The sequence below is a fragment of the Condylostylus longicornis genome, unplaced genomic scaffold, assembly GCF_029603195.1.
Source record: "Condylostylus longicornis isolate FDR11 unplaced genomic scaffold, ASM2960319v2 ptg000076l, whole genome shotgun sequence".
Taxonomy (NCBI): domain Eukaryota; kingdom Metazoa; phylum Arthropoda; class Insecta; order Diptera; family Dolichopodidae; genus Condylostylus; species Condylostylus longicornis.
In genome coordinates, this window is record NW_026578044.1 from 808,562 (window position 1) to 834,425 (window position 25,864).

General features: G+C 31.6%; 1 protein-coding gene across 1 annotated transcript in view; it reads left to right on the top strand.

Annotated features, from left to right (window-relative positions):
• The window catches only part of LOC129612705 (uncharacterized), a 47,417-nt gene that overhangs the window by 16,660 nt on the left and 4,893 nt on the right, over positions 1–25,864 (top strand). Inside the window, exons 4-5 of the mRNA XM_055526461.1 lie at positions 23,283–23,485; positions 25,517–25,695. Coding sequence (XP_055382436.1) covers positions 23,283–23,485; positions 25,517–25,695 — 382 coding nt within the window. The remainder of the gene's footprint in view (positions 1–23,282; positions 23,486–25,516; positions 25,696–25,864) is intronic.

Genomic DNA, 25,864 nt, shown 5'->3' on the forward strand with positions numbered 1-25,864 from the left:
ATATTATGAGTTTATCAGTTATATGACTCGAAAGATATAGACTATGAGTGTAAAATGTTGTAAGATGAAATGAAAAGATAACCATAACCATTAATGATCGTAATATCAATTATAACTTCTTCATCTACCTACAAGTTTTCATATTGCATATACCTATAGTAGTTGGGAGTTGTGTGTGTGTATTTTCTATAATTGTTAGAAATGAATTAGAATGTTATATGGTATTAGATAATTTATTTTCTAAAGCAATGAATTAAATAATGTAATTAATTCAATGTGATTATAATATTTTGGTTTTTTTTTCAAGTTTTCTCTGAACTTTTCCTTAATTTTTCCTTTATTTTGTGAATGGTATTTAAAATTGTTAAAATTTCGGAGCATTTAACCAAATAATTCAGTAAACAATGTAATTAATATATTGAACATGAAAAATAAATTTTGTAGTACACGTGATTCACTGAATTACTTTGTAAATATTTTGAATATTAATTACTTAAAATTTAGATCACGTCCAATAATTTTATCTCTTATAAAATTAGATGTAAATTCTCTTCAATATGAAAAACAAGAAGTCCATTTAATTAAAAACATTTTTTTTTTCAAAAATAATCTGGAAAATTTGTGTAAATGCTTTAATTTATGACCAATATTATGGAATAGTTTAGTTCACATAAGTAAATCTATATACGTTTTAGTAGAGCAAATATATTTTTACCCTGATAGTTTCGGTAATGAATGAAAGATGTTTCCTTTATTGAAATTACATTGAGGTTGTATAACTCAAAGCTTCGGAATTTCCTATACATTAGTATCTTTTGTAGTCAGGTGATGCCTATTCGCTGAACATCTGCTATTTCTCAGTGAATACGTTGCTTGCTTTACTTCAGATCGAACTATATTCATACTTCGCTGCCATATTCCATTTATTTTTATTCCTATAATGTTTTCTGGTGATTATTATTGATTGTTTTGCTGCTCTTAATCTCTTTGCAATGTACTTCTCCTATGTCGCACCCGAAAAATGTGTGAAGGGCGGTTTGTCATGCTTTTTGACGAAGCCCATATTCGATATTGGTCAATTTTGTATTCTAGATAATGCGTGACTTTGTAGTTAATCTCATTTTGTTTACCTTTGATCCAAATTTAAAAAGTTTAGAGTCATTTTACAATTTTGCTTCCAGTCCAGCATTGCTTCTCATAATTTTGTTTCTATATATTTACAGCTGTTTCATTTTTCTATATGATTACTTTTTTACATCATCAAGCATACAACAAAGGAGAAAGCAGTTATTAAGCGGAAAAAGTTTCCTTAATTTACTACAATTACTCCACTACTAAATAAGAGCAATAATAACGCAAGTGTTTATTATTTTTGTTTTTAAATAGCAAAGTTTCTTAATACAATATAACTACTTTACAAATATTGCTTTCAAACACATCTGAACAATTTTCAAAAGCAACGCCTGAAATTAAATATAATTTTCAAATGCAACTATTTAACCAATATTGAAATATTTGCGTCTATGCTTCAGTTAAAAATTACTAGAGAAAGGAAAAATGCTTATATCAACATTTACCCTAAAAATTGTTTTTGATTTCTCCTTATTTTTCCGACTTTCAGCCACATTATTTACCTATGTATGTATATGATTATTTTTTTCTCATATCATAAATTTAAAGTAAAAGAGCTACCCACCGTTCGTTTTTAAATATTGAATTTTTTTTTCCCATATAATCGACCCAGAAGAGAATCAAAACAAAATTGAATTTTAAAGGGAAAAAATCACAAAGTCATTTTAATATTTAATGTAATTTTGGTTGCTGGTTTGGTGTTCTTCCTGTTTCTTCCCTCTCAACTTCCACCAGAAAAAGTATTTTTTTTTGGCTTCAAATTAGTTTTGTTCTTTACTAATTTGATTCTAAATTTTTTGACATCATGCTTTTTTTTTCTTTTAACATTGAAATTACTTGCACGTGACTTAATTTTGGGTTGATTACTTTTTCCATTTCCTTTCCATCTTGTTGTTTTTGTAATTCATTTACGTTTTACTGTTCTTTTTTGTTTTTTTTTGTGTTTTGACTTATAAGCTCTTTTCCTTGGTAGTACTTTTTCTCAGTTTTATAACCGGAAAAGTTAAGGAAATAGAAAGACGATGTTAAATAAAAAAAAATTTAAAATTTGAATTTTCAAAATGTTTTCTTAAATCTTAAGATTTTTTCTTTTAAATTTTTCTTAAGAAATATTAATTTAAAATTGTTATTTTAAGAGTTTTTTTTTTTAATGACTAATAATTTTTGAAAATCAAAATACTGTGAAACTTTCTTATATAACAATTGATTTCCTGTTATGGTGATGTTTGTCCTTAGATAGATAAATAGATTCTAAGTGAACCGAGAGGGACAGGAGTAACCCCCCAAGCCACCGCAGCCATTTTTTGAATTATTGTAGCTCCCCCACGCTCCCGCCTACCACTTCCCCGTCCCAACCACAAAGCCGGAGATATCCCTAAGAGAATTGGACAACAGTTCCCGAACACTTAGGGACCCATGTCCAAGACAATTGCGGCGCCGAACAGCCAGTGCCGAACAGTCGCAGATAACGGCGGTCTCATCGGAAATCCCCACAAAATCTGCACAGGGGGGAGCCCAACTTCCCCAGCCTATGCAGGTGGTACTTCACTGGGCAGTGCCCCGTGAAGAAATTCACAATAGTGCGAACCCGGTTCCTGCTCATCCCCAGCAACTCTGTGGTGAATCCGCTGGAGCACGTCGAAAGAAACACTTTCGCATGAGCCTGACCCCCACGGCGGGCAGACCGCAGAAAGGCAGCGGCTGCACAAAGTCATCCCCAGATGCCCTCCGCGCCAGCCCATCGGCAACTTCGTTGCCCGCATGGCCACTATGGCCCGGCACCCAAATGAGCGTCACTCTGTTCTTCGATGCCAATTTCATAAGTGCAGCAAGGCAGCCCCAGATCAGCTTGGATGTAACCTGAGCTGAACGAAGCGCCAGCAGTACAGATGGTACGGTTTTTATACCCCCTTTCTAAATTGACTCTCAGACAGATCTATATTGCAATTTCGGCTTGGAACACTGTGCAATATGGGTCAAGGATTGCATATACACGCGTGTTCGGGCGGACACCCGAACCCACACCAGCCTCGGTTTTGGACCCGTCTGCATACCACACGCTCGAGCCCGACTGATGTACCGAGCCACCCCGATCCCACGTCCATCGATCGGGAACACTAGAGAACAGAACCCGGCACTAGAGGTCGAAGTTGTACCGCGGCAGACAGGTATCCGACGTGGTTATTCTTAGAATCGGTTCACTCTCAATGAAAACTCTGTAAGTCCTGTAAGCCAACTTTCGCCCCGCCTTGCCCTCGCCCGAGAGAAATCGCTGCTGAGCCTTATGGCACTATACAATTGACGCGTAGGTGATGATGGGCCTAGCAAGGATCGTATATAGTCACAGTGCTATCCTTGGACTGATCCCCCAGGTCCAATGAAGCTCCTACATGTTCACAAGGCCGCCGTAGCCCTCCCGATAACCCTATATATATGGGAGAGGCGATCATGCGGGAAGGGTTACTCCCAGATACCTCACCTCCTTAGATTAACTAATACGTTCACCAAACAAAATTGGGCTTGTTAATTTATCCTTGCTTCTGCGTCTGGTGAAGGCAACCAAAGTGTTCTTGCTGGGATTTATATTTAACTCAACGCTTTCGCATCACCTTTCCACAAAACTTTAATTTTGCTACAGAAGATCAGAAATAATGCTCTCAAATTTGCCCCGTATGACGAGTGCCACATCGTCGGCGTAACCTCAGACACGTGCTCCGGAGCCCCCGAGACCAGCGATGAGATCATCCACTACAATGAACCACAGAAGAGGCGAATGAACCCCGCCCTGCGGACACCCTTTTGGTGAACTTAATAATCCTATCCTGTAGCATCGATTACCCCATCTGCTCGGCGTCGCGTCAATCCCTCGTTTGTGCAACGACTCACAGATGAAATGATATGGAGTGCTGTCAAAAGCTCCCTCTGTATCAAAGAATCAGCCAACTGCCAACTCCCGCACTTCCAGTGAGTTTTCAAGGACCCCCACTAGACTCTGCGGAGCGAGTACAGTAGACCTTCCCGACTGATAGGCGTACTGAGACTCTTAACACGAAAGAAATTCAGGAAAAGTCGGAACTCCGCTTTCCGTAGATCTTCCAATCCGGAATCATCCACGGAAAAGGTGATGGAGCAGCCCCCGTCCTTTTTCTTATCCATTCTCAGCACCCTCCAGGAACTTATCTTGAGGCTGGAATTTTGCTTCCCTATCCTACTTAGAAATTTGTCCTTGGACAGACTGACGGTTGTCTCGTCCTTTGGCACGTAGGTGACGCAAACATGCTGTTTGGGCATGTCGTCGCCATCCAGTACCACGACGTTGCAACTGTCGCAAGGCTTTATCTTCCTGCAGACACTGGTTATCCACTCCCTGGTGTTTTGATTGTTGCATGTTACAGATATCCATCCGTCCCTTTGCAACGCTGCAGTGAATTGTGGATGATAGTCCACAACTTTATCCATTTCATCTATGATGGCTACTTTGATTTTCCCCATCTGAACTTCGGATAGCCTTTCCTCTGGATGCAATCTACGAGTGATGGCCACCTTGACCTGTGCTACTGCATCCCTATAAGAAGTCATTTTCGGATTTTGTTCAGGAATGTTCCCAGGGACCTTTCCCTCAACATTGCCCTTCATCGACCTCTTTTTTGAGGGACCTGCATCAGGGGTGTTGCTTTCCAACCTTTCCCTCTTCTGGGGGTGGTCGGCCACAACACCCGATCCGCAGGGCCTCAACTTTTCTAGCCTGTCCTTCTCATATCTGCGAGCTTCCTCTGGGGACATGCCATCCCTGATATAAGCCGCGATACACCGCTTGGATGCACCAGAGAAATATCGTTTTCTTCCCCTGATGTCCAACCTTTTCAGGTCCTCCTCAGTTTGTTGGATAATAGGTCCAAGAGGATCCTGATTATCCGTCTCCATCGGAGGCGCCGCCTTTTCCTCTACTGGCGTGAGAGGGAGTTCCTCCTCTGCGTCAGCCGATAGAAGCTCTGGTTCCGAAGACCCTTGAGCACTAACTGGGTTTGTATCAATGTTGTCCCTAGTATTTTTGTTGTTGTTGTAATTGTCACTGTTGTTATTGTTGTTGTTGCTGTTGTTGTGTTTGTCACCGTTCTTGTTGTTGGTGTTTTAGGTTGTTATTGTTTATGTTCTCCATTTTCGGTCCCACGAATAGCGCGGGAAAGTAAAGTCACCCATGGCAGAGCCCCGCATACCATGGGAAGGCTCGTTTAAACTAGAGGGCGTCTGGTATCCAGAGTCCGCATACTAACGACTAAGCTCACACTTAGCCACGCAGTCATCGGCATATGCTGTTTCACCTTGACTTGGGACGCCTGTCGTCAGCTGACGTATACATATAGGGCTGAAACTCACAAAGTAAGAGACTCGCCGCGAGACATGACCACCACACGAACATAACTTTGATTATTTCAATCATCCCTTTATCCTCCGCCATTACCGGGGCCCACCACTAGGAGGTGACAGTGCGGTTTTTGGCCCCTGTCCTTAAGTAATAGGTTAGGTTAGATCAAGAGGCGAAGTGTACACCTTGACCACTTAAGTCGGTTGTATGCCGTCGGGTCCCTCCCTTTCTTCCTCTTATTTGAACCAGCCTGAACTACTCAAAAATCGGGTAAGATCCCTTACATTTATATCCGCTTTGTCTGTAGAGCTTCCGAAAAAATGAGACCCAAGAGATCTCTGTGGGTCACTGATTCCTCTTCTCCTTCGTCACAACGTCATCCACCTTACATGTTCGCCAAACAGACGATGACCACCAGAACCCCATATCATTACAGCACCAATATCCTACCATCGGAGAAATATAACATTTTTTAAGAGACGCAACTCTAGCTTTACGTGTTCATGTACAATCAATAACTTTATCGATAAATAAGACGAGAATGTTCGAGACGAAGATATTTTCTCTTTAAGGCATTTAGTGCAATAAAATTTATTTGTTAGAATAATTATTTTGCTAAATTAATTAAAATTGATTCCCGCAATAATTCTTTTAAATCGGACCCAAAATCTATTAATCTCTTGTTTTTTTCACTCACATAAAATTCAGTTAATTTAATAGAATATAAATTCTGCCACATTCAATTAATGCACAAAATTTTAAATACTTACAAAAGAACCATAAAAAATTTAATTCATTTTAGGGCTCTTATAAAAAATTTCCAAAAAAATATCACAAAAACCAAAAATATTTTAATTTCAATTCTTAAAATTGAGATTGTCCCCAGTAACAAACGCACCCTTTATAAATCAAATGCAAGCATTATTAATATTTTTTTATATGCTTACTGGAAATTATTAGTATAAAAGAAAATCGCACACCGGTACTAAAAATCGAAATTTAATTTTTAAAAGCATTTCCTTGTTCGATTTGATTATAATCTACAATAATACTACAATTTTTACCCAATTTTAATATCACTAAAAAAATATGGCTCCATTTATATTATATAAAAATTTTATTTTAATGACCGTTTTCAAATCATAAAAATATTTAGTCGCCAAAATATCTAAACCAATAAATTAGGGATAACGAAAGCAAACTAAAGCAAGAAAAAAATGTCAAAATTTTTATTATCCTTTGATGGACTTTATATGCATTAAATTTCATTTTTATTTAAGATTCTTTCCTGTGATTATGGCGATGTCCGAAACGAAAATGCTCAGGATAATAGGAAATGAACTAAAAAATTGCTTGTTTTGTTTTCTTATTTTTGTTTTATTATGGCAAATAATAAATTCGATATCTATTTCGATTCTATTTCATATACGCACAAAAAAAAAATGGTCAAAGAGAGAGAAAGAGAGAGAAAAGAGGAGAGAGAGAGAGTGAGAGAGTAATAATCAGATCCTCTAAAAATAATATTATTATGACGGATAAGTACCGTTATTAAAAATTGAAAAATAAATGTCCCACGCTAAAAGCTTAAATTGAAACCTTAAAATGGCTTTTCTCTTTTGTTCTTCTTTTCGTATTTTATTATCAAAATCATTAAAATCAATATTGTTTCGGTTATAAAATATGGGATATTAAAAATAGGATATAGAGAATAGTATAAATAATACAAGTATATAAGGATAAGGAAATGTTCGGATAATAAAACAAAATATAAAATAAAAAATATTAAATTGTAAATATAAAATTATTGTCGTCCATATTTAGGTTAGCCCATATATTTATCTCCACATATTATGATTATTTTCATTTCAAAGGAAAATATTATGGAAAACATGTCGGGTTTCATACTTCTTTTAGCTTTTAATGAATTCGTTATTAGATAAGTATGTCATTTAATTTCTATAATAATCTAAAGGAAAAAAAAAGAGTATAACAAGAAAACGGAAATATCTAACTAATTTTTTTTTGTAATAAATCTCATTTCTATTATTGGAAATGAAAGAAAAGCAAGATTACCACCATATAATATTTTTTCCATTTTCAATTTTATATTATTCGGTTTTCATATAATAAAAATGATTTTTAATTTGTTGAAGAGCTTAACTTTTCAAAAATTGAAAAGTTCATAAAAAAAATCATTTGTCTTGAATCGTAACTTTCTATGGTTCTTATCCTCTAATAAAGTTTATAACCATATACGTAATTAAAATTGTATAATATATTGAGAATTGAAAGAAAATTGAAATTTAAAATTTTGACATAAACTTTAATATAACACAAAAATTTCGAATGATAATATATTGATCATTCGGAATTCACACGAATAAAAGCATTCAAGTAAAAAGCTCTTACAATCAAGTAGTAGATCCCCCGTCCCTTCGAAACATAAAGCGACTGCACCAAAAAGCACTCTAAGTACCTTCCAATATCATCTCAAAAGACGGGAAGCAACTGTATTAGATCCAAGAGCCCCAAGGATCCGAGTAACTCTTCACCTCCCGAATCCAGTTGCAGCAAATTCCGTCGCGCTAAGTATTGCAAGAACCTCCGATTGAAAAACCTCACAGATATAATGCAACTTTATTGATATACTCAGTCTAAAATCTTCTGAAAATATCCCTGCCTCCGTAGATACACATCCGCAACTTATTATTCGCCTATTTCTCTCTCATTGGCACAAGACACAGGAGTATAAATGATATTTTCTAAATAACTTAACAAGTATATGGTTATTTGCAACATGTATGTGCCACAATGTTTTAAAACAATTCTTAATAATTTTAAACATTATTTACACATGGAACATTCTACATGGGCGACTTAAAGCACATATCATATGCACACTAAAAATAAATTGAAAAAAAGTCAATTTTGTAACAACTAAATTTTATCACTTCTCCATATCACATCTTATAAAATAATTCTTGTTTAATGCTGTAAAAAATTGTAATAATAACATTTACAATATACAGTTACCTAAAAATAGGTCTTTATTTTTATTCATACACTCTTTGTTTATCATACATCCACATAAGTATTATTACGTATCTGTATGTTTATGTGTAACAATGTAAAAGATATCCGCTATTATAAAGTGTAACAACATATAAAAATTGTGTTGTCTATGACTCTATGAAATAGGGTCAAGGATATAAAAAAATAAACTTCCAAAAAAAAAAAAAAATTTGCCGTCATAAAATTATTTATCTCTCTTTCTCTCAAATATTTTCTCATATATTAAATTTGGTATTATTAAAAAGAAATGTGTAATAATGTTTACACAATTGCTTGTTTTCCTATAATGTGACAAAAAAAAATGAAATATGAATTAGAACGTGAATGAAAACGTTATTAAAAATGGTCATTCCTAAATTGTTATACGTAATAAAATATATGAGACATGAAAATGTTTCAAAGCCATAAATAACAAGTTTGCCAAATATTGTTTATGTTGGATAAAATTAATGATTGTAACACTCATATAAGTGAAGAACGGCAACACCATTTAGGTTCAAATCATTAAGTTGCATAATTTTAGGAGAAATTGTTATTCTGGCGGAGAAATTTCAAAGTAAGTACTCGTATCATAGTAGACATTTTGTTAGAAATCATCTCTCAAAATAAAATAAATTGAGTATAAACCACAATTTTTGTTTTTTAGTAATTATAATTGAAGACACGTGATATATTCATTAAGATATTCAGATTTAGAGCACTAGCTACTTTTTGATAATTCAGTAATACGCCTTTGTTGTTGAAAATCGATTCCATTTCTAAATAACACAAATCTACAAATATGTCGAATTAGCCTTGAGTTCTTTTTCTCTTAACACACAGTTAGAAAACAGGATCACAATCACAACTTCCTCCATTTTCGGTTTTCTTCTCGTAAATAAACTGGAAAACTTGAAATTTATCTTATAACTGTCATCTTGATCATTATTATTATCGTTTCAATTTTTTTTTCATCTTTCCATCCATTAACACAACATTGTTTGATTTCGAGAAGAAAATATGGACCATAATAATGTATAAAATGTTAGTTTTATGATATTAAAATATACAACAATTTATTATCCTTGTTTATAAATTCTCCTTTCTCCTACTTTCTCCCTCTACTACTCATTTTATAGTTACCTCTCAATCTTTCTTTACATCTTATACAAATATATAGGTAAAACATGAAGCAAAACATAATAAAACGCCCGTAATTTTTTTTTTACCATTGTACTGTTATGTGGGACAATAAGAAAAGGGAAAAAAGTGTAATACGGTAAAAAAGTAACATGGAGACTGAAAAGGCATTAAAAAGAAAATGTTTTCTATGATGCAAAATGGTCGTAAAAAGTCATAAAATGAGAGTGAAAAGAAAAACCTGGACAAAATCGATTTACAGTCATAAAAATAAAGTTGACATAATTTTTCCTCTATTTTTATATTTTTGCTGATTTTTTTTTTGAGATTAAACACGCTATACGGGTAACAATATATTTTAAGGTTATATTTTATGCAGAAAGATAAGAAAAAGGAAGAAAATTTTATGAATTTTGCTCTGTTTTTCTTGTATTTTTTTTATGAGCAATCCTTTTACGCCACAATATTGTTTACATTTTTCCTGAGAACTTAATTGAATATGACAATGTAATTTTCACAAACAAAAAAAAAAACTCTGATCATTTTCTAAAGAGTAAATTTACTTAAACTTTTAAAGTATACGCTTTAAGTTAAGCCCGTGAATATTATGGGGGAAAGGCTATATTATAGATTTAATATATTTTTTAAATAGATGAAAATTTTTAATTAAAAAGGTTCATTTTATTGTGCAGCCATAAAAATGTGATTCAACTTTATGTATGAAATATCATTAAAACCAAATATATTAACAGAACGAATGCAGAAACATTTTTATATTATAGCTCACAATTGCACATTGAACGTAGAGTTTTATTAATCTGCAACTTACCAGATGGAACACCAGAGCGAAACAGAAACAAATACCCAAAATACAGACACTCAAGCATTAATAAACATTAGACAGGACATCGCAATTAACCAGGAACTTTTTCACAATGACAATAATAATAGAGTCCATAAGAAAATTGAGAGACCACAAATTAGAGGAATAACTCAAAATTACACGAGATGGCAGATTTAATGTAGAGCAGAAGCAAGATTACAACCTCAAGGAGCCTTACGAAAATCGTGGCCCTAAAAATATAACTCAGGGTAGTTGCGACGTTAAATAAATAAATAAATAAATAAACACATTGAGACTTATAATAAATCCGTCGGTCGACGGACGGACAGCATTATGTGGTTTCTGTATTATAACGCCGAAACAGTTATGCCGCATAAAAATAAACTGAGAACACTTCATTCGTAACAAAAACAGGAGTTTGATATGAATGCTTCTTCTCGGCTACTTATATCGGCTGCTCTCACAAGAACTCCGTGGTATTTAATACGTAGATGACATAGCTATTCTGAGCCACTTAGTAGAAGGAATGTATATGTCTATCAATGAGCTAAAAAAAACAACAGTTATTCGTCTTTGCATAAACCCTGCAAATTGCAAATGCATGAAAATAGATACCACAAGCCGGTAAGCCCATGTATGTAATTACAAAATAACCACATAGAGGAGGTAGAAGAGTTTGAGTACCTGGGTTGTATAAACAGTAAATGGTTAGTAAAAGGTTCATGTTTGGAAGGCTATCTATCGCAGAAAATGCTTAAATTCAAATATAGTGTTTATGGTTTTTTAAAATATGTTTCCTTTCTTGTTTAATTTATTAACCACACAATTAATTTATAAAAATCACTCTCTTATGTTGTATGAAAACAAAATGTTCTCCATATTCCTGTTTCTTTTTTTAATATTTCAATATTAGCTGTATAATGATTGACATATTCTTAGAAAAATTAATCAAACAAGAAAAATGAAATTTTCCATATAATTTATCTTCTATTATAATATAGGTTTTTGTTAACAATAGAGACCACATTAACATATGGTTATATTGTATTAGTGCTTAATTTTAATATCAGTTTAATATAAAAAAAATTTTAATATAAGCATAGCTATAGGTACACGAATATGTAAAAGTGCTTTCATATTTAAAATTTTATCATTGGTTGAACCTGAAGAGGAAAATTAATATCGAAAAACATAATGTACATAAAAATAAACAACAATTTTCCAAACAAAATCAATTCCTTTCCTTCTACATACATATAATAAAAAATAAGTACATATGTACATGACTGATGAATGTGTGTCTTTATAAATCAGATCTTTTATTTTCCTTAAATCTCATGTTTCCTTACTATTGAGGCTTCCTCATTCTGAATAATTAATGAAATAAATGATTAATTTTGTAGATGGCTTCCGTATAAATGCCTTTTTTTTTTGGTTATATAAAATTAATGTGAAAAACATTAAATTTTTGGAAATTTTTGGAAATATGTAATGTATGTACATATATAGCTATACCCATACTGCTCTAACAAACAATATTCAACTTAAAATATCATGTATTGTATATAAGCTCTTTTAACTTATGTTATAAAAATACCTATTCTTTTCTCGATCTCTATTAAAGGTACAATTATTTATGTATCGTATTATACAAAAAAAATTAACAAATATTTAAAGAATGTATACTATTAAATCTTTCTGCCGTATATTTCATGTGTATGAAGATGATAAAATCTTTAAAATGTGTTTCCGTTAGATTATTAAATAACATTAGAAATTTTGAGTTTTCTTATTTTCATGAAATCAATTTAAACGCTTATTTTTATAATCTGTTATAAAAATACAAAATTAGACAAGAAATTTAAATCCTTCGGTAGGAATATCCCGGAAATGTATGTTGAGTAATGTAATGTATTCTCACCCCGCTGTTCTTAAGAAACTGTTCCCAGAAATCTTTTCTCGAGTAACTGTTCCCAGCACCCTCTGAGTCAGTACTTTCCAAAATCTATTTCTTGTATTCCCAAAATTTTTTTCTCAGTAATCTGTTACTAGTATTCTCTTCTTAAGGTGGTTAATTTTTTTCATTTACAACATTTTTATTAGTTGTTTTAACTTTCAATCATATCTAGATTGTAGATTATAGATTTTTTCTGGGAACCGAGTGAGGCAGGTGTATCCCCCGGGCCACCGCAGCTATTCGCGACTTATTGTAGCCTCCCCACGCCCTTCCTACAATATCCGCGTTATAAGTATGAAGCCGGAGATAGCGCTAAGGTAATTAACAGCAGTTCCCGAACACTTAAGAAACCCTGTCCAAAACAATTGCGGCGGTGGACAGCCAGTATCGGGAACTTTCATCACGGCAGAAGAACGTGCACGACAGTTTCATCCCCGCCCCCGCAAAATCTGTGCTGAGCAGAGCCCGATTTTCCCAGCTTATGCAGGTGATATCTAAACGGGCAATGGCCCGTGAAAAAATTCGCAATAGCGCGAACCCGGCTCCTACCCATCCCCGCTCCTTCGCTCGGGGAAATTCGCTCCAACAGCTCCGCAGCGAATTTCCCCGAGCATGTTGGAAGAAACATCTTCGCCTGACGGCATCCTTTCGTGTCCCGCCAGTGAGGACTGAAAAAGACGGCTGCACAAAGTCAGCCCCAGATCTCCTCCGTGGCAATACATCGGCAACCCGTTACCCGCTTGCCCACTGTGGCCAGGCACCCAAATAAGTGTCACTCTGTTTACCGATGCCAATTCCATAAGTGCAGTAAGGCAGTTCCAGACAAGACTGGATGTAACCTGGGCCGACTGAAGCGCCAGCAATGCCGTCCTGCTGTCTGAGAACACATAAATGGTACGGCTCCTATACCCCCTTTCTAAACTGACTCTCAGACAGATCTCTATTGCATGTATTTCGGCCTGAAACACTGCAATATAAGTCCAGGTTCACGTATATACGCGTGTCCGGGTCGCCCGGCTCGCACGTCCACCGATCGGGAAACAGAACCCTGTACTGGCGATCGAAGTTGTACCGTGGCAGATAGGAATCCGACATGGTTATTCTCAGAATTGAATCGCCCTCAATAAATTCCCTGTGAGTTCTGTGGGCCAATTTTCGCCCCATCTCGTCCTCGCCAGAGAGAAATCGGTAAGTCATTAACTGAGTTCCTCACTATACAAAGATGCAATGGTGGCAGCCCAATCATTACCTCCAATGCAGCAGAGGGAGCCGTGCGCATAGTCCCGGCCAGTCTCAAGAAGGCCAGCCTCTGAAGCTTTTCCAGCTTGGCCCACACACTCACTTGTTGAGGCTTTTTGCACCACACGCTCAGGGCTGTATATAGCCAAAATTCCACCCTAGGACTTGTTTCCCAGGCCCCACCGATGAAGCTCCTGCACGTCCACAAGGCCGTTGTAGCCCTCCCGATGACTCTATCTATGTTGGGTACTCCAGAAGAGGCGATCATCTAGGGTTACACCCAGGTACTTCACCTCCCTAGTAGTTTCAATACGTTCACCAAACAGAATTGGGCTCGTTAATTTATCCCTGCTTCTGCTTTAGGTGAAGGCAACAAAAATGCTTTTTCTGGGATTTATATTTAACCCAATGCATCTGCACTACCCTTCCACAACACGTATTTTCAGACATGCGCCGCCGAGCCTCTGAACGCAGCAACTAGATCATCCACCACGATGGACCACAGAAGGAGCGAAAGAACCCTCACTAGACATACCCCCAGAAACCAGGATATCGAACCTAATCTGTCTAGGGTTTGACATGGATGTCTCATTTGAGACACGCCATCCATCAATTCTACTACTGATAAATTCAGTGCAAAGCGTGATGTCGAGGACCTCTTCCCTGATTGCGTTTATGAATGTCGGCTTATCGCCCTCATTCATAATCGTTAATTTATTACTAAATATAAATTCAAGTAGGCACTCAGCTCTTTTATTTATATCACTGTTTCCCCAGACGGTGTGGTGGGCGTTGGCATCTCTTCCTATTATCTGTGGGAAGTTTCTCCTTCTACAGAAGTTTACTAGGTTCTTCAACTGTTCGTCTGGATGGGCACAGTCATCCGGGAGATAGGATGAGCATACAACAAACTCTGTCCAAATCACGGCGGATCTTACCTTCACCAACGCAGCTATCTGATCCTTCAAGCAGTAATCTGAAATGGGAAGATATCTTAGTTTTTTACTAAACAAGATGCAGGCCCTAGGCCCACCCATAATTGTACTATCATACAATAGCTCACCTGTTGGGTCCTAGTAAGAACATTCGTAGATGCCCTGGCGTGCTGTAGATTTATTTGGATGCACCTCACAGCCATATCGTTTCTTTCGGCTCTAGTCTATGGGCTTTAGCCCTTTAGACAAAGGCTCCACATGGGACCTCCTTCTCCTTTTGGTAAGTTTTTCTTTTTCCGGCCCCTAAGCCATGCAGACATCAGCATATGCTGTTCCATCTTAACTTGGGACGCCTGTCGTTAGCTGACGTATAGATATCAGGCTGAAATTCACAAAGCAAGGGATTCGCCGCGAGACATGACCACGACACGAATGTAACTTTGCTCATTTCAGTCACCTTTCTATCCTCCGCCATTACCAGGACTCACCACTTGGAGGTGACAGTGCGATTTTGAGCCCCTCAATCATATTTAACTCATCACACATATTCATCAAAAAATATTTAATATAGCTATTCTTTTATGGTAGATATATTTATATAAGTATCTAAGTAATGAATAATTTATTTTATAAATTTAATAAATTTTTAGTAGGTAATGTGTAACAGTTTTATATATTAAATTGAATGTCTCTAAACTTCGCATATATAAAAACTTACGTTATATATATAATTAGTATAACACATACACAATACGCAAGCTCATTTATTTGGTACAAAAACAGGAAAAAAAAGAAAACATAATGTTAACGGTAAAATTCATTCATTCAAAATATTTTTTTTTGTTTCTTCTGCTTTTCATTTCTAAGAGAAAATAATATAGAAAAAAGACAATCATTCTAGGAAAGAGTATGTAAAAAAAACTCTATTGTAAAATTAAAGTTATAAAAACAATAAAATTAGTGAAAAAGAAAAAAATATTAAAATACCGAAAATAAGAAAATATAAAAGAAAAATGCTTTTAAAAATGTTATACTTTAAATATAATATATTTATGCCAGTACATAGAGTTGTACAGAATAAGAACAAATGGAAGCTTTGGTTCAATTGAGTTTGTGTTAAATTTTATATTTAATATAATTGAGTTAAAATTGCATACTTTAAGGTGATGATTGGTATTACATAATTTGATAAAAATAGCAATACATTATTCAAAATTTTCAGCAAATTAAGATGTAAAGCATTCGACTCACTAAATTAAATTTAAACTTCTTTCTTAAATTTATTTATTATTCTGTATTTCAAGATTTTATTGTTTCTTGTAATTTCCGAACTTTGCTTGTAGGGAACCATTAAAGGCTGGCTATTTATTAGAATATAATATTCTCTGTTTCAAGAGCGTATATTACGTTTTATACCCTGGCGGAACTCAATTTAACACACCTCGAAATTTGTTGCAATTATGCAATTCTATAAAATGTTCTATATCCATGGATTAATTATGTAAATGTTTATGGATTTAAAAGAGAAAACAGGGAGACAACCTAAAATATTTAAAATAAACAAACGCTAATAGAAAAGTATGCTAAAAGATAAAAAAAAAAAAATATACTTTGTTCTTTTCAAGTCAATTGGATCGAAAAAAAAAACGCATTTATCAACATTATAAAATAATAAGTTTGTTTTAAGTGGAATAGAACATGTTGTGGAACGCCTCTGATGCTTGAACTTAAAAGTTTTATTATAATATATTATTTTTTATTTTTCTCGACATTTTGTACTACTTACATTCTTATTATCCTTGAAATGCTCTATAATATTATAAAGAAATAAAATTTACTACAAAAGGATATCCTTTTTAATGAATTGTAGAAATTTTCTGATTTCATTTTCTTTTCTCTTGTTTTTATTATTGCTATATTTTTTTGTTGTTTTTAAAACTGTAATATGAATGCGAGTAGCAAAAACTGATTTTTACTTTTGATTATTTTGCTGTTGTTATTGTTTAATGAATTTTCTTTACAAAAATTTTAGACGCTTTAGAAAAGGATTTTTTCGTTTCTGTTTGTGTGTTTAATTTGATATTTTTTTCTCCTTTTCTTACTTTTTTTCATATCTTATGATGATTTATTTGAGCTTTTGTATTCTGTCATCACAGGATTTCAGCCGTTTGTTTGTTGTTTTTTTTCTAATGTTTTTATTGTTATTTTTTTGAGCATTTTGTTCCTTGTATAATTTCCAATTTACTAGGTTTCTTTTTATAACGGATTTGAAAATTTACGATGTAATACAAATGGTTCGTTTTTTTTTCTTTTTATCTATACTCTTTTTGTATGAAGCATTTTACTTTCTTGTCTTTTGGTTTCTTTAATTGAAAATTTTCTTTACAAATTACTAAATGTACATTGTACATATACAAGCGTGTACCTCATATATTAATTTTTTTTATGTTTTCTTTCTGACAGAAAAATTTTAACGAAAATGTTTGCAATATTAAAGAAAATAAATTAAAACAGGAAAAAAGAAAAGCTTTTTTTTTCCTCTGCTTCTACTCTTAAAAAGAATTTTAACTAACATGAAAAATAGCATAGTTATAGGAGAGAAATAAATATTGATAAATAGAAAATAGTACATTTGAGTATAATTTGAAAATTTTACTATAAAATACATCTATTTTTTAGTTAAATATAAAATATACAGTGATGTATCGGTAGGATGCTTACATTCCTATAATGAATGTACAAAAATTGAGCTTAGTATGCCGAGGAAATGAAATAATTAAGCCTAAAAATATTTAATTTTCATGTTAAAGCTAAATTTCTCTTGAAGGACTACTCTCTACCGCATATACCCAACAAATTTCGAAAGTTTTCCGTCCCACTTTCCGTTTGTTCGTCATTAAGTTCCCCGATCATTCTCGTCCGATCTTCAGTTCCCCGATTCATTCGTTCGCCTTTCGCTTGTCTGGTTGTCTATTAAAATCTGGCTGTCCAATCACAAATTCATCTTATACTCTGTACGTTCCTCCGTATATCTGTTTAAAATATTTCACTCTTAAAGATAAAATAACCTGCACAAATAAGTTATACAGTTAAACCAATCATCTTAAAAGTGTGCAACAACACGACATTTTATTATACTGAGTTAATAACGGAAATAGAAAGTGTTGAAAAGAAGTATTTCTAGTTCGGAATGTTTTGCTTCACGCACCACTGCCTTGTCTCTAATTTTATTAATATACTCCCCTTATGTTACAATACGTCCTCACAAAAAATTTCCTTTTAAAAAAATTTCCTTATCCTATTTGGCTCCCTGTACAAAAGTTACAAATCTCCTTTCGTATGCAGATTAATTTATATTGCATGCTGAAATTTTATAAGAAATAAGTAAACCATGAATTAACATTAAATTGAAAAATTTTGTAAAGTAATAGCTTCACAAAGATTTAGCTATAGCTATATACAAAACTTATACAGTTAGCTATATATACAAAACTGATATTTGTGATTTAATATGAACAAATAGAAAAATGAACAAAGTGAAAAACAAAAAAAAAATAATCAAAATAAATTAATTGTTTTTTGATAGGATTACGTTTTAATATGAAATCTAACTTCCTCCATTCATATTATGCACATATAACTATACATTTACTTTATTAAACGTGTATGTACTCATCTACATATATGAAGTTTAGGAAAGATTAAACAATTATAAAATATTTCAAATAGGGTTTCATCGTTTCTATTGTTGCTACAATAATTTTCAATTAAATTTATTATTGTGAAAATTAATTTTTTTTACCTATACATACTATGTATATAGCACATTGCAATATTCGTATGTAAATAAAGTAAATGTGTGCCATTTCATTAAAAACTCAAAATTTAATTTTAATAAAAGAAAGAAATAATATTTTATTTAAAATTTAATTTTGGTTATAGAAAATTGCTTTTATTCCGTATAATGTAAATACATAAATCAAACTTAAATTAAAGTTTTCTCAAAATGTCAAAAAATCCTGCAATTAAAGGTGATATTCTCAAATATAAGTGAACTTTATTGAATAGAGAACAGTAACGACCTCATCCGAAGAAACCACTTTTATTGGGTCGGAGCCATGATTTGGGATTTCTAAGGATAACAGTCCTGCGCGGCTTAAATAATTATTAGGAACGGGCCAGGATTAATCATCGGCCGGGTCTACGTTGCTCAAAAAATTTAGGACGAGAGGGCGGTAACTGGCCGCACTCGGTCGTGTAGGTTCGAGGCTATTAGTGTGGTGTTCTAATAGACATATCTGAAAAGTCTATCTGAAAAGGATGCGCAAGGCGGAAAGCAAGGTCAGCCGTCTCTGCTTGTGAGAAGATGAAACGGTGATGAGCACTTATTGTGTTAATGCGAGAAGGTTCCTCACCTACAATTGATATATGTACTTTGGAAGGGGCTTTGAAAGTTTCGCGACTTGAGGTGCCTGCTATATTGCAATTTGTCGGGAGCCTAGATGCAGCTGTAATGGTAGTAGGTGGGGATTAGAATCATAAAAGATCCTGTGAGTAGACGTGAGACGTGTCTAAGAAGGAAATTGAAAAGTGTAACTAACTTTTAATAATCCAGTATATGGCGGAAACACTATAATAGACGTAGGATATTAAAAATTATTTGTACTGATTTCGATTTTCTCTAAGTGCATCTACACAAATTGTATTGGCTTATGTCTTCTGAAAATATAAAATTAACTACAGAAAATCTCGCGTTTGCTATAAAGTTCCTCCAATAATATAATATAAAGTAATTAAACAACTATGATTATTTTCAATGGTTTCATCTGTATTTCTTTAATTATTTGTACTAATTTTTATTTTCACTCTATTTATTTTTATGCTTTAATATTTTAATTTTTGCCTTTTCTTGATAAACTCACTTCTTTACAGCTCATATTTTTTCTAATCGCAAGTACTTTAATATCCACTTTTCTTTTTTTGTTTTTTTTTTAATAATAATCTATAATGTGCTACAAAATAATCACAGTAATATAATAAATATTAAAAGATAACGACTAAAGTATACAATAAGGCTCTTCACTATACATATGCGAAAGACGCACAACATGTTATAATATTATAATATATTACTTAGAACGCTGTAGAGTATTGAGATTCAATTGGACAGAAGATATAAACGAAAAAAGATCCTAGTAATATAAAATATTAATGTTTGATATGAGCTATTAATAAAAGTTGGTTGCCTTTTGTTGTTGTCTTTAAAACTTCTACGAAATTCTATAATGATTCTTTTATTTTGCCACCTACGTAATATAAATTTTTATTAAAATTAAATAAAAAATATTGAAATACAGTAGAATTAGAATAACAGAAAATATTTCAGCTATTCCTCAAGCCTCCCGCTTACCGAATCCCTGTTGTGTTTTTCAGGCAGAAGAGTTTTTCAAGCGATTATTGACGTTATTTGGGGTTCCCGTTAATATTTTCTCTGACAGATAGGCGAATGAAACAATGTGTGACGAGACCAGTAATTTGTGGTCAAAGCTAGACTTGCCTCACGACACCACAGAGATTTTTTAAATTAGATTGAAGAGAACGTGCTAGATTTTTAAGTTTTCTTATGTAATATTTTCAACAACATAGAGTCTCTTTCTGTATTTTGGCGAACTTATAACAGAAGCCTTATAAAATTATTGTAAAATATTATCTTGGGCAGTATAAACAATTAACAAAACTAGTTCTTATTAAGATTAATTCTACTGTAATTATATGCAAACAAACATAAATTTTTATGTCTACTTTCTTTAACTTAATGTTCCATTTCCAACTTATTCATATAATAGTTATAATAATATTATTATCTTTTATATTTTAACTATATTTTAATGTTTACTTATCTTTTTATCTCTTTCTTTTATCCTTCTTAATTCATTCTCTTTACTTTTTAATTTCTCTTTAGTTTTTATATGCTTATTTTTCTGCTTAGATTACTTTAATGTTTCATTTCCGTTTTTTTTTTGATTAATTTTTGTTTTTCACTCACTCCGTCTACTTGTTCCATTCGTTAGCCCTGTATTTTCTCTCGTCTTAACTAACTTTTCCGATAGACTATCTTACAATGTATATCAGTTATAGCTATGAAATTAGTACGTAAGAAAAGGAAGGAGAATAATATTAGAACTATCAAAGGCAAAAAAAAATTAATTTTTTTTCTAATAGTTTTCTATTTCATTAAATCTTAAAGATATTATCAATAATAATATTTTTATATTACAAACAAGAAAAATATCTTTTATTTTTAATAATAATCGTGAGAAGGATCAAAAAGAAAAACAGAAACAAAAACAATAATAAAATTAATATCCTGTGAAAATCTAAGAAATAAATATAAAAATATTCGAAAATAATATAAAAGAGAAATCAAGGACAATATAGGACATGGGACAGAAAAATATAGGCAAAAATCGGTTACTATTTTCGCCAGGACATATACCAATATATTTAACGGTCTATTGTAACAATAATCGAATGTATATATGAATGTATTTTATGTGTGTTAAAGAAAATAATGATATCATTATGAAATCGTTATGAATATTACAAGAAAAAGAAAAAAAATAAAATGAAAATCTGTTCATTCGTCTGAAAAACATTTATAATGGTAGAGAACAACAGTTTTATTATTTATTTTTTTAGTTGTATATTTTGTCCAATATATTATTATTATACGTATATTAAGATAAATTATAATCATTGGTTAGTCTCTCATAATATACGAGTAACATATGAACACTAAAAAGTTCAATAAGGATCAATATAAGATTGTAGGGGGCAAATTTATTAAATATGGAAAAAAATAATATTAACATTATAGCTATTATAACAAAGTATAAATATAATTTCGGGTTTTAGAGTATAATTGAGCGTTATAATTGATCATTTGAAATAATTATTGTTGCATATATGTTATTAAAAATAAAATAAATTCGAATTAAACAAAATGGCTTGTAAAGAAGCACATCACTCTTACCTCCTCGCAAAACCACTGTTTTAAATTTCGGTTCTTATTGTTTATATTAATAGAAAGTTTGCCAATAGAATTTGCAGATGCTTCGAGGCATCTCTCATAATATATTTGTTTTAAGCTTATTCCATGCGATATTCAGCCTTTATTTCTTTAATTTTTGCCACAAACTGGCTTTTATATAGACTTTTTGTAGACAAATTTACGAACAATTCCATGCTGCACTTCTGTTTGGACCTTTCATTAAAACACAAATTTTCATTAAAACCAGGTTGTGATCCGTTCCAATTTTTACTGAAGATAAAATTCTAAATTCATTTATTTCGGATGGATTGTTGATGACAATGTAATTTATTGTGGATTTACGACCACTTAGTTCTCTGAAAGTGTATTTGTGTTACGATTTGTGATCAAAAAAAGTGTTGTTTATTCTTAACTAATTTTGGACACAGAACTGAGTCATTCTCTCACCGTTATCGTTCAATACATGTTTATTGAATCTATGTTTTACCATATTGACAATATCATTTTTCACTAGCGCGTTAAAGTCAAAGAATATTTTATTATCTCTGGATGCTATCTTATCTACGACCTTTTGTAGTTTGACATAAAATTCATCTTTCATTGGAGGTGTTTTTGAGATATCTGAAGCATAGATGCTTATAATGTGAGTTTTGCTGTTATGCAAGCCATTCAAAGGCACTTGTAACATACATTCACTAGTATATTGTATATAACTGATATTTCTTTCCAATTTTTCATGAATGAGGAAAGCAATACCTGCAGATGTTGTTTCTTTCTTATTCTTGCCACTATAAATAAAAGTAAAATTTTTGTATTTTGTGCAATCTTTACTATTCCTTTTGGTTTCTGATACTGCATATGTATTATATATATTACGTTTGCTTAATTTAATTAGGATCTCCCGAATTTCTTTTGAAGAAATCTTGAACGTTGTATTCTATAGCACCCGATTCACATATGTACTGCCTTTTTTATTTTTTTTTCTAACTTTATTCCTCAACTTCTCCGTGTCTTTACCATATGTTGGAACCATAATTGTTATCCGAGGGTTTTGTTGTTCGACGAAAATATATGTAAGTAATCGATCACACAGGTTGTTGGCCTTACTTTATCAGATTGTTTATCGAACTCCTCTGGTCTCCATATGTATGAGTAGGAACATCTCGAACAGGATGCTATCATAAATAACGCACAATAGTCTTGAATAGATGATTAGCTTTGGTCCACCGGCTTCATATTAGGCTTTAACCTAGAGTAAACAAAAAATAGAGATATATCTGTTTAAAATCGAGCCTCAAACTGGATTTATAAATTCAATAAGTCTTAATTTAATTTTTGATTTATACTATTCGTTTGAATACGAGCACTATATTTCTATTTGTCACATTAATTATTTTAATTATATACTAAAATAATTTTAACAACATGGAAACCTTTATATTTTATATATTATATAAATTTCATTCAATCATTTAAAATCAATATTAACATTCAGTTATATTATATTCTTAATATTCTAAATTGATAAAAAATAATATTCTTTATTTTATCTATTATCATTATTACAGATTGCCTACATTTACAATTGTATAGAGATTCAAAGGATCGATATAAACATGGCCAAACAAAAGCATCATTATCATTAGAACATTTTCTTGGTGTTGAATCTGGTTTTACATTAGATAAAGAATCAAACACAATTGCAATTATTTGTCAAGATGTTATTGTTGTATTAGCATTTGATACTAGAGAAAGATTAATGCAATGGCAGGTAAGTTAATTTAATTATATAACATGTACTTTATAACATTGATGAATTGTATGTAAGTATCTACATACATATATTGTACATATATTAAATTATATGTTGTACATAGCTATTACAATTATATTAAAATATACAAAATGATTTATGGATAAATTTAAAATAATAATAAAGGATCGATTTAAATTCTATAATAAGTTACAATGAACATATAAGTGTACGAAAATGTATATAGATTGACATCTGCATATTTAACATAACATATACATATACAAATTATTATCTATTGCAAACATTAAAGTAAAATTTCAATTGTAAAATGACTTGATATTTAAAAAGAATGATGAAATGAGATGAATTTATAGGATTTTGAAAATTTGTATATATACAAATAACGTAAGAAATAACTACATGACGATAGAGATTAAATAGAATAATGATTACATGATTATTATTTTTCTATATAACATATAAATGAATATGGTATAAACAATATTCCTAAAAATTGTGCACATACAAAACAATTTTTAATTAATGTACCTACATATATACAACAGTTAATATAAGCACACATATAAAAGTATTAATAAAATGCTATACAATATACATTTGCACATATTAAAAACTATTGTAAAGCAATCAACTTAATTGAATAGTTCTTAAACATTTCAATAGATTAGATAAGACCAGGTTGGTATCTATAGGATATTATGCAAAATGATTATACAAAAAGAGAAAAATTGAATCAATTTTCTTGATTTATTTATTTCTACTTTCACGTTCATGTATTTTCCTATTTTGCACATAATGCACTTTATCTTATGCATTTTTATTATTTTAGTAAAGGTTGGAAGAAAAATAATTGGTATCAGAATATTTCTAATAAAATTAAATTAATGCATAGAGTAAAATGGAAAGATACTGATTTATTATTGATTGTTAGAAAAAATTTTTAATACAAATCACTTTTTAAGCTTTAAATTAAGAAATTGCGAAATGATTTTGTAATAATCAAACCTTTTTTTAATAAAAAAAAAATCAAATTGGTACATTATCTTATAGATATGACCAGAAACATTCGATCGGTTTGTTATTAAGATCCAGTTCTGGATATCTTATTGATCACTTATTGATCACTTAGAAGTGAAATACAATTAGCACATCTAAAGGATATTGTTTTCTTTTTTGCACTCTCTAATACAAAGAAATCGATATTCATTTAAAACTCGCCTTACAAAAGCTGATGCGAGCACAATATCCTCCTTTTTGTGTGCATCACCCATGTATGTATTATACTCCTTTGTTCTTATTAACATTCTTTTAAAATTACTCATCCATTTCTGACGATAAATTAAATAAAATATTATGAAAAATAAGAACATTTACATTGATACACATTGCCATGTTATTGTTTATATGTATATTGCCAAGCTTACAATTTTAATTGATTAAATCTTTTATTTTTTTGATTTTGTGAAAAATAAAAGGTCCTTTGCATATCTTATAAATATAGGATTTATTCTGTATTGAACTATTATCGTCAAAATGGAAGATGCAAGTATTATTTTAAAGATACAAAATATTATCTATATCTATAAATATTGTAAAAATGTTGTTTATACCTAGTCTGTGTATACAAGTTTTCTAATCTAATATTAAATAATATTGCTGTCATAATTTAATATTGTTAAAGGCAAAATTATCACTTTTATAATTAGAAATTACAATAAATATCTAGTACGATATATTACAAACAAAACTATTCTTTCCGGATATTAATAATCAAACAACTTATAAATTTAGAACATTATTGAAACTTAAAACATTAACGAAAATTAATTTTAATTGAAATATTATGCAGATATTTCTAAAGAATAATAATTTTTGAAAATTGTTGATATTACTACTCGCTAAGTTTATAAAATTATTTTAACAACTTTCAGGCTACATATATGACAATTTTTATAATAAAATAATATTATTTATTAAACAAACTATATTTTTGTTCTTTGTTTTTTCTACAAAAAAAAAATCTAGGTGAAGATAGCAAATCATCTGGGTGATGACATACAATATTTAGTATTAGTATCATCAGCACCACCGAAATCAAAAATGCAAACAGGTCCATCAAGAATGCATATACAAGATAATAGATTTTGTTTAACAACTGGTGTTCCACCAAAATTAGCTGGCTTATGGGATATTGGTTATTTAAGGTGAGAATTGTTTATATAAAATTACATTTTATATAAAATCTATGCTTTCCAAAATCAAATAATACATATATTCAAGTCTAAAATATAATCATTTTAAAAGTAATGTGTAGAAGAATATACTTTATATCAAACTCTATGCAAAATACGATAATATGTTAATACCAGCAAG